At 46.1% G+C, this 16,887-nt stretch overlaps 1 protein-coding gene across 11 annotated transcripts in view; it reads right to left on the bottom strand.

Annotated features, from left to right (window-relative positions):
- Window positions 1–16,887, bottom strand: part of LOC139276706 (protein FAM107B-like) — a 270,434-nt gene that overhangs the window by 1,894 nt on the left and 251,653 nt on the right. For all 11 annotated transcript variants that reach the window (XM_070894681.1, XM_070894687.1, XM_070894689.1 and 8 more), the window contains one exon: window positions 14,473–14,629. In XM_070894681.1, the coding sequence (XP_070750782.1) occupies window positions 14,473–14,629 (157 nt within the window). The remainder of the gene's footprint in view (window positions 1–14,472; window positions 14,630–16,887) is intronic.

Below are 16,887 nucleotides of genomic sequence, written 5' to 3'. Positions count from 1 at the left end.
GAGGAGTTTGAATTGTGAGTTTGAATCCTAACAAATTGTGAAACTGAATTAAATAAACCTAGTAATGTGTGGGCTAGCAATGGAAAATTGACCATGAAATCCAATTGGTTCGCTGATATCCTTCAGGAAGCAAACCTGCCACTGCAACTGGTCAGCAAGTGATTCTGGTCCCACATTAAGTGGTCACCTCTTAATGTCCTCTGAAGTGGCCTAGTAAGCCATTTTGTTGTAAAAGAAAGAACTTGCATTCATATAGCACCTTTCATGACCTCAGGATGTAAAACAAATTCTATTAAACAGAACAATAAGAGAAATACATAGACCTGTCAGTTATACCCCATACATTGGATCCGATCAAGACTCAAGCAACCTCAGTCCAATTGACAATAGAAAGTTCTCTTCAACAACATCTGGGGACTGGTGATTGAGCTGGGAGAGCTGTCCCACAGGCTAATCAAGCCTGTTTTGAGTGTATTCAACCAACTGCCCAGAGTCCTCCATCACAATCACTGGGTATGTCCTGTTCTACCAGTAGGATAGACCCGCCAGAAGTGGGGCCACAGTGTTACACAGTCGGGTAGGCGTTGCTCTGGGAATCCTCAGATTCTGGAATCCACAAGAGCTCATGGCTTCAGGTTAAACAAGGTCAAGGAACCTTGTACAGATCACCACCTCAATAAATCAGTACTTCTCCCGTTAAATCAGTACTCCCCATTGTAAAGAGTTAATATTTCCACAGAAACCATAGTCACAGAAGCCACTTCTGTTAATTGGGAAAGCAACAGCTTTCGTATCAGCCATTACGGCCAGGATAGTGACAGGCGTAGGGCACCCAAGACATAGGAATTGAGGTAGACTGGGGCTATTTGAAGGAGAAGGCATCTAGATACAGGTACCAGGATGGCTGGCCTGACGGAACGGAGCCCATAGGGCCCGATAAGTCGGGTAAGGCAGTGATTACCACCAGTACGCAACTGAATGCGAATAATCAGCCCGTGGGAACACAGATTTTCCAAGACCCCAAACCATGACGAATTAGCAGCATTGAGCCAGGATATAGGCTCCATTAACTCCATGGATGGTCCACTGGGTGTTAATAGACGCTGGACGGATTTTAGATGGAGTCACCCAGAGTTAGAGGATGTAGACTTTTAGCAAATCCTCCTTGGTAGCTGCAACAGCAGTTTTAGAAATTTGAAATCTGCCATTAAGATGGTGCAGCAAAAAGGTGAAATAAGGTGGGCAGAAGGACCCTGCGGAATCCAAAAGGAAGTTCAAAGCATGGCAATGTAAATTCGTGGTTCAGAGAAGCATTGTGTTGACTGTAGTAAACCGATTGTGTAAAAGACAAAAAAAATAGAGAAGCATTTCTATGATTCTAAGAAAGTGAAACTGACACTTAAGCTTCTAACTTTTGTGCCGAGGGAAATAAAACATAGGGGCTCAATTTTCCCCAGTGATTTGCACCGTTTTTTTGACGTGCGACGCTTTTTTGGGTCTAAATTTTAAAAATCCAAGTTTCCCCAATCTTTGTGCGGCAACGTTACGATTTTTTTAGGTTCGTTTTTTTTTGTATCATAGGGAGCGTAACCTGATGTTTGCACCAAGTTTTCACAATTATGCAAGTTTGGCCAATTTAAATTTCTCCGAGGACAGCGTATGTGACCACTCCCAAAATGCCTTCTGGGCACGTAAGAGAAACCAACGCACATAAAAAACGCAGCGCAGAAAGACGGCATTGTTTTTACACAAAGTTTTGGAGGGAGTCAAGAACACCTAACTATTCATAATCAACCTTAAATTTTTAACACTTAAAATGCAGGAAAAGGAATTCTTTAAGTTTTCATTTTTTTTAAACTAACACGGCACCACCGAACGTCTCCAAACCGGGCTTGAGGGTCGGAGCGTCGGCCGGCAGAATCGATCCCCCGCCCAGACACAGGGGCTCGACTTGAAAAGAAGCCCGGGGTGGGAGGCTGTGGAAGGCGAATGGAAAGCATAAGAAGCCTACATCACGCATCAAATGAAGCCCGAGATGGGGGTTCCCGATCATTGCACCTGCTCAGACCTGGGTGTGGTCCATACTAGGGCGTTGCCCTTGGGGAGAGAGAACAAAAAACCTTGTCCTGCTTGCTGTTTTGAGCTTCTTGCAAAGGTTGAATTTAATCATGGGGGCAATACTGACAATGCCATGCCTCGTGCAAGCCTTCTGCATGATGGTGCTGCGGAGGAGACGATTGATTAGACATCATCGCATGAGGAACCTCAGAGCACATAGGATGATGGGCAGATGGGCAAGAGGCCGTACCCACGTCGGGTATATCGGGACAGGCATTCGTACCTGCACCTGAGTGTAGACTGTGTGAGAAGGCTGGTTTCCGCAAAGAAGTTGTAACCGAGGTCTGTGAGATAGTAAAAGCAGACCTGCAATCTGGAAATGTCAGGAGGACTGCTTTGTCAGTTGAAGTGAAGATTACAGCTGCACTTTCATTCTATGCATCTGGATCGTTCCAGGCCACCACTGGGGATGTGTGTGCCATTTCTCAACATGCAACAGATATCTGCATTCGGTAGGTGACTGCTGCATTATATGTCTGGAGGAATGACTACATAAAGTTCCCCATGACTGCCCAGGCAATGGGTGACAGGGTTGCGGGCTTCTCCAGGATTGCTGGCTTCCCAAAGGTACAGGGCTGCATTGATTGTATCCACATCGCCTTGCGAGCACCTTTGAAAGATTCCGAGATGTACAGGAACAGAAAAGGCTTCCACTCCATTAACGTGCAGCTCGCGTGTGACAACATGCATCGCATCATGATGCAAGATACCCTGGGAGCACCCATGATGCCTTCATCCTATGCGAGAGCGTTATATCTGCCATGTTTCAGCAGCAGCCAGAAGGGCAGAGCTGGCTACTGGGAGACAAAGGATACAGCCTCGCCACCTGGGTCAAGATGCGCCTATGTGTTACCCAGATGGAAGCTGACTGGGAATACAACATGTCGCACATAATAGAGAGGACCGTTGGCATCTTGAAACAGCGTTTCCGGTGCCTGGACCATTCCAGAGGCTACTTGCAATACTCCCCTGAGATTGTTGGTCAGTTCACTGTTGTGTGCTGCATGCTGCATAACTTAGCCATCATGAGGCAGCAGCAGCTGGTCGTAGAATAACCACCCGAGGTGAGAGTGGCTGATGATGATGAGGAAGATGCAGATGACGAGGAGGAGGAGGAGGACGAGGAAGCCAAGCAACTACCTGAACCCGGAGCACGATGGCGGAGGAGGATGGGCCGTCGTGCCCCTTTAACGATTGCTCGAGCCTTGCGTCAGCAGCTCATCCGTGAACGCTTTGCTGCCTGAGGGCTCAGCGCCAACTATTCCACACGGACCGTATTTACTGTTTGGACCTGTTCCGTAATGTTGGGTTGTGTTAATGGAACAGATAATGGAAATGATTCTTGTTTACTTCAAAAAGTCGTGTTAATAATGGAACAAATAATGGAAATGATTCTTCTTTAGTTCAAAAAGTTGTTAATAATGGAACAAATAATGTAAATGATTCAGTTATAATGTAAAATATATTTTATTCAAAAGTTTAACAAACATTTGTTTGTACTTAACTTAACTTTAATAAAAACATTCTTGTATCAAACTTTAAGTTTTCAGTTAAGATCACTTACAAACTTGTAAACTTGTAAATTTACATAACTTACAAAAAACTTTTAATTTCAGAACAGTTACAACAATAACAACAATAATAACAATAACAGCAGCAGCAAAGAAAGGCTGCACCCATCTCTCCTCCACCTTATTCTAAGACCGCCCGCTGCGCTTGATCTTGGTGACTCCACCCCTGCCTGCAGGCGGTGGTGCAGCGTTTCTCCGGTTGGTACCAAGCTTCTTCTTTCGAACATCTCGGGTAATGCGCACTTTTTGAGGGGGCGGTGTGGGGGGTGGGGGGAGGGGTGCAGGCGGTAATGTGGAGGGCCCAGCTTGCCAGCTTGGACCTCTTCAGAGGCTGGTCTGGGGATTGGAGTGGGAGTGGCAGTTGATTCTGTCAATGGCCGCGGGGTCTGGGTGTGTTCCCTTATTGCAGCAGCTAACTCTGAAATTCCCTCCCTCATGTGCCCTGACAGTGTCTCAACTACCTGCAAAATTCCCTCCCTCATGTTCGCCGACAATGCATCAGCTACCTATGACATGCCGCCCCTCGTGTTGAGCAACAGTATGTCAATACCTGCAACATTCCCTAACTCATGTTAACTGACAGTGTTTGAACTAGCTGAAATGTTCCCTCCCTCATATTCCCGGACAGTGTTCCCATTTCTCGTGAGAGTGTTGTTACTTCTCCCAACAGTCTCGATACCTCATCACCCACCCCACTGATGGTGTCCAGGAGTGATCGGGTAAGGTCAATGCTCTCCGCACTCATTGCCATCGTCTGAACCACATCTGTTAGATCCTGCATCTCAGGAGAGCGCTGTCGAGCTCTCCTTCCTCTCCTCACCCTGAGCGTGCGTCGCTACATCTCACTGGGACCCGCAGCCTCGGATGGTGGGGCCCTGGGTGTGCCTCGCCGCACCCCATTGGAATCCCCAGTCTTGTATTTGGGAAACCATGGAATTTCCCACCAACACTCAAACCACTCAGGGAAGGTGCTGGCACCTCAATGGGTGGTACCTGCACCTCTTCCAGAGTGAGTACAACAGTGGGGGATTCATTCATCCCCTCCCCTCCCCCTCCCCCTCACCCCCATGCTCTTGGTCTGGAAGGTGGGATTGGAAGATGTTCTCCTCTTCAGGCTCATCCACGTCTGAATCTCCTTCTGCATCGACTTCTGCATCGTCAGGGTTGGCCTCAAGTTCTGCAAAATATAACAGAACAGACAAATGGTTAGCAGCAGAGGAGGGGGCAGGGTGGGTGGCATGAGTAGGTTCACAGCGCACAGGCAGCAGGCTGATTTGAAGGACCACGATGAATGATAGCACATTGCATCAACCGAAGCGTAGCTGATGGAGACATCCCCATGAACCGAAGCTTGGCTAGCCTGCGCAGTACTTAACATTTAGCAAAGCCAGACCTGTGGAATTTGCAGGACTTACCCTCTCCCTCGAGTGTGGGCCCAGCTTCTGCAGTGGTGGTTGCTTTTCTCCAGGCAGGATCCATCAAAGCAGCCTGTCTTCCAAGGGTGTCAGTGGCTGCAGATTTGCCGAGCCTCCTCCTGTTTGAGTTCTTTCTCATTTGCTGTGTGCCACTTTCCTCTGCAAAGATGAAAATATAACTTTTTAGAGAGAGGGTGTCTTTCTGCTGGGTGGGACATATACAGCTAGTCACATTTACAATTTCAATTCCATTGAATAAATGAAAATATTACTTACACTAACTACTTGACCAAGGTCCTGCTACTTCTTTTTGCACTGGCCTGCAGACCTCGGAGTGGTCACCATTGCACAGTAATCTTCTGCAAGTTGGTTCCAGCGTTTCTTCATTTCTTTGGGTGGAACTTTTATGTGACCTCCGCTGGTGTCCAGCTCCTGCCATCTGCCCCTCAATCACAGTAACGAGTGCCTCCACTTCATCCTGTAAGAAATTATTGGTCCTTGCGCCGTGTTGCATCTTCAATTGCAGCTCCAATTTTCGAATGAGAATTAAAGTTCTCACACACAACTGTCTCTTTAAAAATGGCCGAATGCAGACTGGGAGCTGTACTGGGCATGCGCGCCCATAGGAATCACGTCAAAAACGTCTTTTTTTTTTTGCGCATGCGCAGAAGGGGGGGCATCGTTTTTTTGGCGCATACATTAGGCTCCACCCCCCGAGGCTACAAGACAGGCTGCGCTTCGCCAATTTCAAAAAAGAGAACGAGGTTACTTTCTACTTATTTTTTTGCAGTAGTTGGAGCCAAGAAAAACGGACATAATCCTGGCAGTACGCCAATAAATGGCATTGGGGAAAATTGAGCCCATAGAATTTGTTACTATGGATGGCTGAGTAGTCGTGGAATGTATTGTGGGTGAAAGCCTGTCTGTGGAAAAAGAAGTGTATTTCTTTGATGTTTCAGTGTGAAATTTAAAGTTATAAAAAAAAGTATGACAGAATGTTTGTAGTAATGGTCTGTGTCTGTCAACTTTTAAAATGCAAAACAAAGGAAGTTAACTCTTTTCACAAGCAGCTGTGAACTCTTTTTAATTCGGTCGTAACACCTTTTGCATTGTAAATATTTTGGGCATTTTTAAATTTAAAGTTTTGAATTTGAGTTTTGATGTTTTCCTTAGTGACAGAAAGGGGATCAGAATTGACGAATTAACCCATTGGGCTGGCAGGAAAGCCACATGTGATTTTCTGTTTCTTTTCTTTTAAGCATGAGTGCTGATGGTGCAAGATTACCAAGAGAGGTTCTTTGATATGGAAATGACCAAGGTGTTACCGACCTTGAACTTTGCTGGTACAAAAGAGAAGAGTTCCTGTAATGTTCAGAGTTTAATTTCTTATCTGCAGTGATGGATCTCGAATGTCACAGCATGGTGACAAAGTTGAATTTAAGACTTTGCTTTTCTTTTGGAGTCATGCGTTATCTTCCACGACAGATTGCTCGATAGGGAAGATAAAGAACTTGCATTCAAACACATTGCAGATACCTTTTGTTTTGTTAAAACACAAAGGCTGGACATAGTTTTTTGTGAAATTAAAATTGACTAGCTAAATTGATAGGAATTGCTGCTCAAGCACTCGGGAAAGGAAATTTATCATAAATTTAAGGGGATATTTGAATCTTATTTTTTGAAACGGTCCAGCTTATTTGGTTCCGTTTAAACTGTGTTTAAAAGGATTTTTTTTTTGGTGGGAGGGAGGCAGAATGTTGTGTTCTTGCAGACTGAATTGCTCCCTTGAATGACAATATTTTAAGAAGGTCCATTAAGAGCTTATGTGGTAATGCGATCACATTGAATTGGATAGTGGAAGTTTCTCCAGAGCTCATGAATAACATAGAAGGGTAATGAATGGGAAATTTTCTAAAATCATGTCTCATAGGTGATTGTCCTCGACCAGCCCAACATCCCCAATATTGAAGCACTGACCACACTTGCTCCGCTGGGCAGGCCACATTGTTCACATGCCAGACACAAGACTCCCAAAGCAAGTGCTCGACTCGGAACTCTTTCACGGCAAGCGAGCCCAAGGTGAGCAGAGGAAACATTACAAGGACACCCTCAAAGCCTCCCTGATAAAGTGCAACATCCCCACCGACACCTGGGCGTCCCTGGCCAAAGACTGCCCTAAGTGGAGGAAGTGCATCCGGGAGGGCGCTGAGCACCTTGAGCCTCATCGCTGAGAGCATGCAGAAAACAAGCGCAGGCAGTGGAAGGAGCGTGCGGCAAACCAGTCCCACCCTCCCCTTCCCTCAACAACTATCTGTCCCACCTGTGACAGGGACTGCGGTTCCCGTATTGGACTGTTCAGCCACCGAAGGACTCATTTTAAGAGTGGAAGCAAGTCTTCCTCGATTCCGAGGGACTGCCTATGATGATGATGATGATGATGATGCGGGTGAAGTTCAGTTAAGGTTGTGGACCCCAGGGGAATGGTGTGAATGACATGACATACTGTGGCCACTGTCCACTTCAGCTGTTTCCTGTATGTGCCACATGTAAATGTTACCATTTCTTTTGGCCTCTTCAACAGCTTTCTGTCTGGGCCACAGACTTTCGGTTTCATTAGCATAGGCTGTCTCTGTCCATCCACTGTTGTACAACATCACTGAGTTTCCTCTTTGTGTCGAGACTTCTGTCCTCAACAGTCATTTTAAAACTGTTGTCGAAGAATAGGCTCAATAGCCACTTAAAGCCCGTCAGTGGGAGGAACAACATGGGTTTAATCCTCGGTTCTGATTTGACTGATCTGGATTAGGATCAAACTCTGAATACACAGGTGGAGGCTGGTACCTAAATTCCTGGATGTAGGTATACAATGGCCCCTCAAACACTCTTTCTAATTCATCCCCATTCAGGAACTCAGGGGTTAGGAAGAAATGAGGGAGTGAATCCCTGAGTAACATAAAGCACACGGTCATGATTTGTGAAAGGGTTTTTAAATTTGGTATCAATTTAAATTATATTGAAAGTAAGGACAGTGTAGTGAGTCATTGATTGAAAGGTTTCCCTTGGAAATGTTTGTGTCTTTGCCTATACTGAACAATGAGGAAAATGTATATCACAGTCTGGCCACTACCCTAAACATTGAGACCATGTAGGGAGAGATGAGAAGAAAACCACCGACCTTTTGATAAGATAACTGAAAAGCCCAGGAATGGCTTGTATCGGATGGCATGATTTTGAGGTATCGGTGTTAAGTGTGCAGACGTGATCTGTTGCGCATGAGGCAACTAGCATGCGGAGATGCACGGTGAAGATGCACTGAAGAACGGGTCTCAGATATGCTCAGCTATTTGACAACAGTACAACAGGAAATGGTTAATGTGGCTCAGTGGAGTGATACAACCTTTGTTCAAAGCACTGATATAAATATTCTATCGCAAAACTGATCTTTTAGTGAAACAATATAGAGTTAAAGGTACTGATGCCCATCAGAAGGACTGAAATTAAAAGCAAGGTGGGAGGACACTATTCAGCTGTAACGCAGCTCGGAGAATTGACCTGGTTAGAACCAAACCTGCAGGGATGTAGCAACAGCAAAGATGCGCATATATGTCCGTATGATTTATACGATCATGCATCGATGACACGCGGTTTTGACTGGAATCAACATGGTGAGAATTGTACTATGGAAGTGATGGACTCTTCGGATATTAGGACAAAGATAGCTTACGTAGGGAAAGGAAAGTACTGCTTCATACTTTGCAGAAATAATACCATCACAGGAAAGTCAGGTGTGCTATTATGTATGCTGCGTGCTGTGGAGAGAGAAACAGAGTTAACGCTTCAGGTCGAAGACCCTCACGGTTTCGCTCTCCACAGATGCTGCCTGACCCACTGAGATTTCCAGCATTTTCTGTTTTTATTTCAGATTCCAGCATCCGCAGTGTTTTGCTTTTGTATTGTGTGAGGCACTGATCGTTATCAGGAGCAGAACTGTATACCACCACAATCTGCAGCCTCATTGCCCAGCACATCACTCACTCCTCCGTCTCCATTACACCGGAACAGAATCCTGGTTGAATCGGGAGTGTAGAAGGGAATGCTGAGAGCTGCAGCAAGCTGCAGGAAAAATGCAGGGAACAGCGCCAGCCCTTACACATGGCCTTCTTCGACCTTACAAAGGCCTTTGACACTGTCAACTGCGAGAGTCTATGGAGCGTCCTCCTCCATTTCGGATCCCCCCAAAAATACGTCACCATCCTTCGCCTGCTCCACGACGACATGCAAGCCGTGATCCTTACCAACGGATCCATCACAGACACAATTCACATCCGGACCGGGGTCAAGCAGGGCTGCGTCATCGCCCCAACCCTCTTCTCAATTTTCCTCGCTGCCATGCACCACCTCACCGTTGACAAGCTCCCCGCTGGAGTGGAACTAAACTACAGAACCAGTGGGAAGCTGTTCAATCTTCGCTGTCTCCAGGCCAGGTCCAAGACCACTCCAACCTCTATCGTCGAGCTACAGTACGCGGACGACTCCTGCGTCTGTGTACACACAGAGACTGAACTCCAGGACATAGCCAATGTATTTACCGAGGCGTATGAAAGCATGGGCCTGACGCTAAACATCAGTAAGACAAAGGTCCTCCACCAGCCTGTTCTCACCGCACAGCACTGCCCTCCAGACATCAAGATCCATGGCGTGGCCCTGGACAACGTGGACCACTTCCCTTATCTTGGGAGCCTCCTATCAACAAGAGCTGGCATTGACGACGAGATCCAGCATCACCTCCAGTGCGCTAGTGCAGGCCCTCAGACCAGGCCCTCAAAACTGTCACCAAGATCATGGTCTACAGGGCCGTAGTAATACCTGCCCTCCTGTATGGCTCAGAGACATGGACCATGTACGGTAGACACCTCAAGTCGCTGGAGAAATATCACCAGCGATGTCTCTGCAAGATCCTACAAATCCCCTGGAAGGACAAATGCAGAAACATTAGCGTCCTCGTCCAGGCCAACATCCCCAGCATTGAAGCACTGACCACACTTGATCAGCTCCGCTGGGCAGGCCACATAGTTCGCATGCCAGACACGAGACTCCCAAAGCAAGCACTCTACTCGGAACTTGTCCATGGCAAACGAGCCAAAGGCGGGCAGAGGAAACGTTACAAGGACACCCTCAAAGCCTCCTTGATAAAGTGCGGCATCCCCACTGACACCTGGGAATCCCTGGTCATAGACCGCCCTAAGTGGGGGAAGTGCATTCGGGAGGGCGCTGAGTTCCTCGAGTATCGTCGCCGAGAGCACGCAAAAATCAAGCGCAGGCAGCGGAAGGAGCGTGCAGCAAACCAGGCTCCCTGCCCACCCTTTCCCTCAACGACTATCTGTCCCACCTGTGACAGAGACTGGGGTTCTCATATTGGACTGTACAGCCACCTTAGAACTCATGCTAAGAGTGGAAGCAAGTCTTCCTCGATCCCGAGGGACTGCCTAAGATGATGATGACCTTAGAATGAGGCACCAACCTGGTGAAGCCAATACACAATGCTACCTGCACACTGAGCACCAAAAACCGCACGGTCTAGATAGAGCGAAGCATTCCCACAATAATGGATCAAAGCTCTGTACTCGAACTCATGCCGTCGGGGATGGTGGTGGATAAATCAAGGCAACTAATTGGAGGAGAAATGCTCCATGAACATCCCCATCCACGACTATGATGGAGTCCAGCAGGTCAGTGCAAGAAACAAAGCTGAATTATTTGACAATGTTTTCATCCACATGCAAGAAGTGCATGACCCGACTTGGCCTCCTCCAATTATCCCATCCATCAGTGATGCCAATGTTCAGCCATTATGTCACTTCCTGCAACATTAAAAAGTGCTATGGATCCTGACAACACTCTGGCTGTATTGTCAGAACGAGCTGCCTCGCGCCAAGTTATTCCAGCTCAGCTAAGACACGAGTATTTACTCGACAGTGTGGAAAATTTCCCAAATCCTATCCTCAAAAAGGATAAATCTGACTTGGCTAATTACTGCCTTATCAGCCTCCAATCATCAGCAGAATGGTGAAAGGAGTTATCAATAGTGCCATCAAGTGCCATCAGTGACCTGCTTACTGATGCTCAGTTCCGTCAGAACTACTTAGTTCCAGACCTTGTCACAGTCTTAATCCAGACACGGACGCAAAAGCTGAACGACAGGGGAGAGGTGCGAGCAGGTGGAGTTGGCGTCTTTTGGATGAGACGTTAAACCGAGACTCCGGCCAGCTCTCAGGCGGATGTAAAATTTTGCATGGAACTATTCGAAGAAGAGCAGAGAAGTTCATTCAGTGTCCTCACCAACATTCGTTCTTCAACCGACATCACTAAAACATGACTGTATTTCTCTACATTACAACAGTGACTACACTTCAAAAGTAATTCATCATCATAGGCAGTCCCTTGGAATCGAGGAAGACTTGCTTCCACTCCTGAAGTGAGTTCTTTGGTGGCTGAACAGTCCAATACGAGAACCACAGACTCTTGTCACAGGTGGGACAGATAGTCGTTGAGGGAAGGGGTGGGTGGGACTGGTTTGCCGCACGCTCTTTCCGCTGCCTGCGCTTGATTTCTGCATGCTCTCGGCATTGAGATTCGAGATGCTCAGCACCCTCTCGGATGCACTTCCTCCACTTAGGGCGGTCTTGAGCCAGGGACTCCCAGGTGTCAGTGGGGATGTTGCACTTTATCAGGGAGGCTTTGAGGGTGTCCTTGTAGCATTTCCGCTGCCCACCTTTGGCTCGTTTGCCATGAAGGAGCTCCGAGTAGAGCACTTGCTTTGGGAGTCTCGTGTCTGGCATGCGAACTATGTGGCCTGCCCAGCGGAGCTGATCAAGTGTGGTCAGTGCTTCAATGCTGGGGATGTTGGCCTGGACGAGGACACTGATGTTGGTGCGTCTGTCCTCCCAGGGGATTTGTAGGATCTTGCGGAGACATCGTTGGTGATATTTCTCCAGCGACTTGAGGTGTCTGCTGTACATGGTCCATGTCTCTGAGCCATACAGGAGGGCGGGTATTACTACAGCCCTGTAGACCATGAGCTTGGTGGCAGTTTTGAGGGCCTGGCCTTCAAACACTCTTTTCCTCAGGCGGCCGAAGGCTGCACAGGCGCACTGGAGGCGGTGTTGGATCTCGTCGTCAATGCCTGCTCTTGTTGATAGGAGGCTCCCGAGATATGTATAAAGCACTCTGGGACATCCTGTGATTGTGAAGTGTACTATATAAATGCAAGTTCTTTCTTTTTTTAAGCAGTTAAAAAAGCATTGCGCTAGGCCATTACCATGTTTGTGGGATGTCATAGTGAAAGGGCAGAAACTGACATTGTAGTTGACTAAGAACCAATTGGATAACTGTACTGGTACTCCCTTAACAGAGGCCAAACAACTTGAGAAACAGACTCAAATCGGACAGCCAATATTTTACATCTGAACATTCTGCAGGAGATTCACATCTTTTCTGAATTTGGATGTTTTAAATTGAATTTAATAATGTAAAAGGTGGCAATGAGCATCCTAAACAATGTATTTGTTGTCTTTTCTACTTCTGGCCAGTTGCCAAATATATCAGCAATTTCTTGATTTACTTTTAAGTTTTCTTTCAAACAAACATTTAAACTGCGAAAGCTGCATCTCATTACATGTGATTGGATCTGCTGTTGTAACTGACTAATCCAGGGCTGCCTACCCTCCCGCACTGCCTGGGAGTTCCCTGGAATGGGCGACTGGTCTCTGGGGTTCTGCTGCTGGTGACCCGGGAGAAAGCTTCCTTGTATACATGGTCCTGGCTGTCGTTGCTTGCAGCCAATCAGCAAAGCTTTCCCTGGCCCCGCCTGGTTGCCCCACTCTCAGTAAAACTCTCAGCTCCTCGCTTATACTGGGCATATGGATTTTATAACGGAAAACAAAAATGCCCTTTTTATATCCTTAATTCCTGAGACACCTATCTGCTCCTTCGCCATCCCACCCTCTCCCCAGTCACATACTTGCTATCAACTTTTTTTTCCTGCTCTCTGTTTTATTGTATGTTTTGCTCTCTCTTAATCTCACGCTGTCTGTGTCAGTGTATGTCTCTCTGTTTGTGTCTCCATCGCATTAAATGGTATGGCACTGAAAAGTGTAGAGGAACAAAGGGACCTTGGAGTGCAGGTCCACAGATCCTTAAAGGGTACAGGCCAGGTAGATAAGGTGGTTAAGAAGGCATATGGAATACTTGCCATTATTAGTCGAGGCATGGAATACAAGAGCAGGGAGATTATGCTTGAACTGTATAAAACACTGGTATAAACAGCTGGAGTACAGTGTGTAGTTCTGGTCACCACATTACAGGAAAGATGTGATTGCATTGGAATGGGTGCAAAGGAGATTTACAAGAATGTTGCCTGGACTGGAGAATTTTGGCTATGAGGAAAGATTGGAGATGCTGGGTCTGTTTTCTTTGGAACAGAGGAGGCTGAGGGGAGACCTGATTGAGGTGTATAAAATTATAAGGGGCCTGGATAGAGTGGATAGGAAGGACCTGTCTCCCTTGGCAGAGGGGTCAACGACCAGGGGACACAGATTTAAAGTAATTGGGGGGGGCGGTTTAGAGGAGATATGGGGGGCACCCAGAGGGTCGTGGGGGTCTGGAACTCACTGCCTGAAAGGGTGGTAGAGGCAGAAACCCTCACCACATTTAAAAATATACTTGGATGTGTATTTAAAGTGCCCTAACCTACAAGGCATGGACCAAGAGCTGGAAAGTGGGATTAGGCTGGATAGCTCTTGGTCGGCCGGCGCGGACACGATGGGCTGAAATGGCCTCCTTCCGTGCGGTAAATTTCTATGATTCTGTGATTCTATCTCTCTCGCATTCTCTTGTATTGTGGTGATGGTAGAGGAGATGCTGTGGAGAGGACGACAGAGACAGAATCAGAATTTGGAGAGAGAGCAGATTGCAAAGACCTGAGCTAGGAGAGCCTGCTAGGTAGAAAAAAACATTTTTGAGCATGTTTGCGGGTAACTGAATAAAAACACTGTGGTCCATCTGGCTTGTTTTAAGCAGTTACAAACTGCAGATTTGTTTTTACATTCAATTCAATCCCATTAACATAGTATGCAATATGTTACTAGGCATGTTAGATGCTTTGAGGTAAGTCTAAGGCAAATTAATTTGACCCACAGTAAAGTCACATTCATTTGTTCCTCTTCTATTAAGACTGACCCAGCCTTCCAGCGGACGAAAAGTGGTCACATGATCTAACTTTGACCAAAGAGACTTGAGAGGGAGCATGTGAGAACAACTATTAATATAAGAACCATGAGGAGTGCCCCAGAACATCTGCTCATTCAAACCTGCTCTAGTCTTTGTTGTCTTTTCTGGAGCTGAAGTTCAAAAGGAGATTTCATTTTCTGTGCTTCTTCTTCCTCCCGTCTTTGTCGAATCTGCTGATCCCTCCGCCTGTATTCCAGCACTCGCTGTAACTCTGGCTTGTTCTCAACGCCCACACCTCTGCAAGAAAAGTACAAATAAATATTATTTATAACTCATGCATCTCCTGTGGCTTTGCCCATGGCAAGTCAAAGCAACTTTCCCCCACAGTGTATTAGTGATGCTGGAGATACAGGTATGGGGATCTGAAACTGGTGATGCTCCACTAGTCTACAAGTGGCAGGTGTGACTGTGAGTCATAGAAAGGTGATGCCCAAATAAGAAGACCACAATGTATATAGTAACATTAGTGTATTATAAATGTTTAAATTGAAAAAAATAAGAAAGACTTGCATTTATATAGCACCTTTCATGACCACCGGACATCCCAAAGTGCTTTAGAGCCAATGAAGTACCTTTTGACGTGTAGTCACTGTTGTAATGTAGGAAACAAGGCAGCCAATTTGCGCACAGCAAGCTCCCACAAACAGCAACGTGATAATGACCAGATAATCTGTTTTTTAGTGATGCTGATTGAGAGGAGAATTCCCCTGCTCTTCTTCGAAATTATAAATAGTTCACATCTGGATTACAAATATATGAAAGAAAGTGCATGAAAAGTCCATCAGTTGACCCCCATCCAGAAACAGTGCAACACATACACCAGTGAGGCATCCCCATACTATGGAGGTGTAAAAATACAGAACTAAAAAACTGCGGCAATTCAGGAAAAACTCCGGAAAAATCCTAATTGACTCATTAAGACATCTGAGCAAATCTCTGGGAGACTGTGGTAACTCATAACTCCTTATAATAGCAATTAACTGGCAACTTAGCCTGTATAACTAGAACATAAAGCTTGGTATTGAAATCATCAAATATAAAGGTATTAATATTTAATAGTTTGGAGTCACAGCGTGCCATATTTTGATGGCACAAACATTGCTGATTGCTAACTGTCGTGCACCCACTTTGATTTAAATGTGTATTTTGTGTTACATATGATTATTATAATTATGATGAGATTTGTTGACATAATTGGTTTTGATGCATGCACATGAAACAAAGGATATCCAAAATTTGACGGACACATTCATATCACCAAATATTTTCTGGCTCTGTGATTGATCCTTTGCAGTACATATAAAAAACCCCAACTCTCTCTCTTTTCACCACGAGTATCAGTAAAATGTCTGGACATAAGTTTTCCGGCCAATACATTTTTCCAATCGTCCCTCCTCTTTTGAAGGCATAAATTGTTACTGAGTTATTATTCTGTAGATGCAGGCCACCATGGGGTTATTTCGCTCAAGTTGTCTTCCTTCATGTATAAGCTAGACAGTAATTGTTGACAGGCTATTATACCATCAGGGCAATCACAGCTGATCATTTTAATAGGAGTCTTACAGATCTTGGTGTTTTCTCTTCAATTACAAGAGTGGTGGTACTAAGTAGTTAGATTAAAAAGGTCACAGACCCAATTTGTGCTTTGTGAAGAAATTTCTCCTCATCTCAGTCCTAAATGATCGACCCAGTAAGGGGGAACATCTTCTCAGCATTAACCCTGTCAAGCCCCTTAAGAATTTGATGGCCCTGAAATCCCAGCCTCCCCAGGTCTGTATGGAGTGTGTATAGACCAGGGAAGGTATCGCTAAAACCGGTTTTCGGCGTGCGATGCACATGTGCCAAAAAACAGCTCCCCCTCCTTTCTCTCTCCAACACTCCATCTCTCTCTCTCTCCAACACCCCATCTCTCTCTCTCCAACCCCCCATCGCTCTCTCTCTCTTTCCCACTACCTCGAATGTTCCAAATAATGCAAAAGCTAGAAGCAAATCCAGCTCCAGCGGCAGCGGACTCCATACAGCTCGTGGTTTGGCTCCCACTTCCGACCTCCTCGTACATCGCACTGCACATGCGCGACCGAATCGAGGGCCCGTGCTCAAAAAGGGGGCGGAGTCCAATGCGCACGTGCGCAGAAGGATACACAAAAAACTAGTACAAATAGTCACCCTGAACTATTCACACCTCCTCTGGATCCATCTTTAGTTTCTTTACCTGTCCCATTATCACCTGTAACCCTGCACCATCATCCCTTTTGTCCTGTCTTCCACCTGACCACAGATCCTTTTGTTCTTTCCTCCCCTCCCCCGTCTCTGTACTTGCTTACAACCTGTTACATCTCTAACTTTTGCTGGTTCTGACGAAGGACCCAAAATCTTAACTCTCCACAGATGCTGCCTGATCTGCTAAGCAATGTTCACTCTTATTTTTTTTGGGGGGTGGGTAGCCATTAAGGGGCCGTGCGGCCCATTCAAAATACTGTCATACGCGGTTTTCC

Source organism: Pristiophorus japonicus, chromosome 12, assembly GCF_044704955.1.
Source record: "Pristiophorus japonicus isolate sPriJap1 chromosome 12, sPriJap1.hap1, whole genome shotgun sequence".
In the NCBI taxonomy this organism is placed as follows: Eukaryota; Metazoa; Chordata; class Chondrichthyes; family Pristiophoridae; genus Pristiophorus; species Pristiophorus japonicus.
Note: the sequence above shows the minus strand (reverse complement) of the source record. Positions and strands in the feature narration are given on the sequence as shown.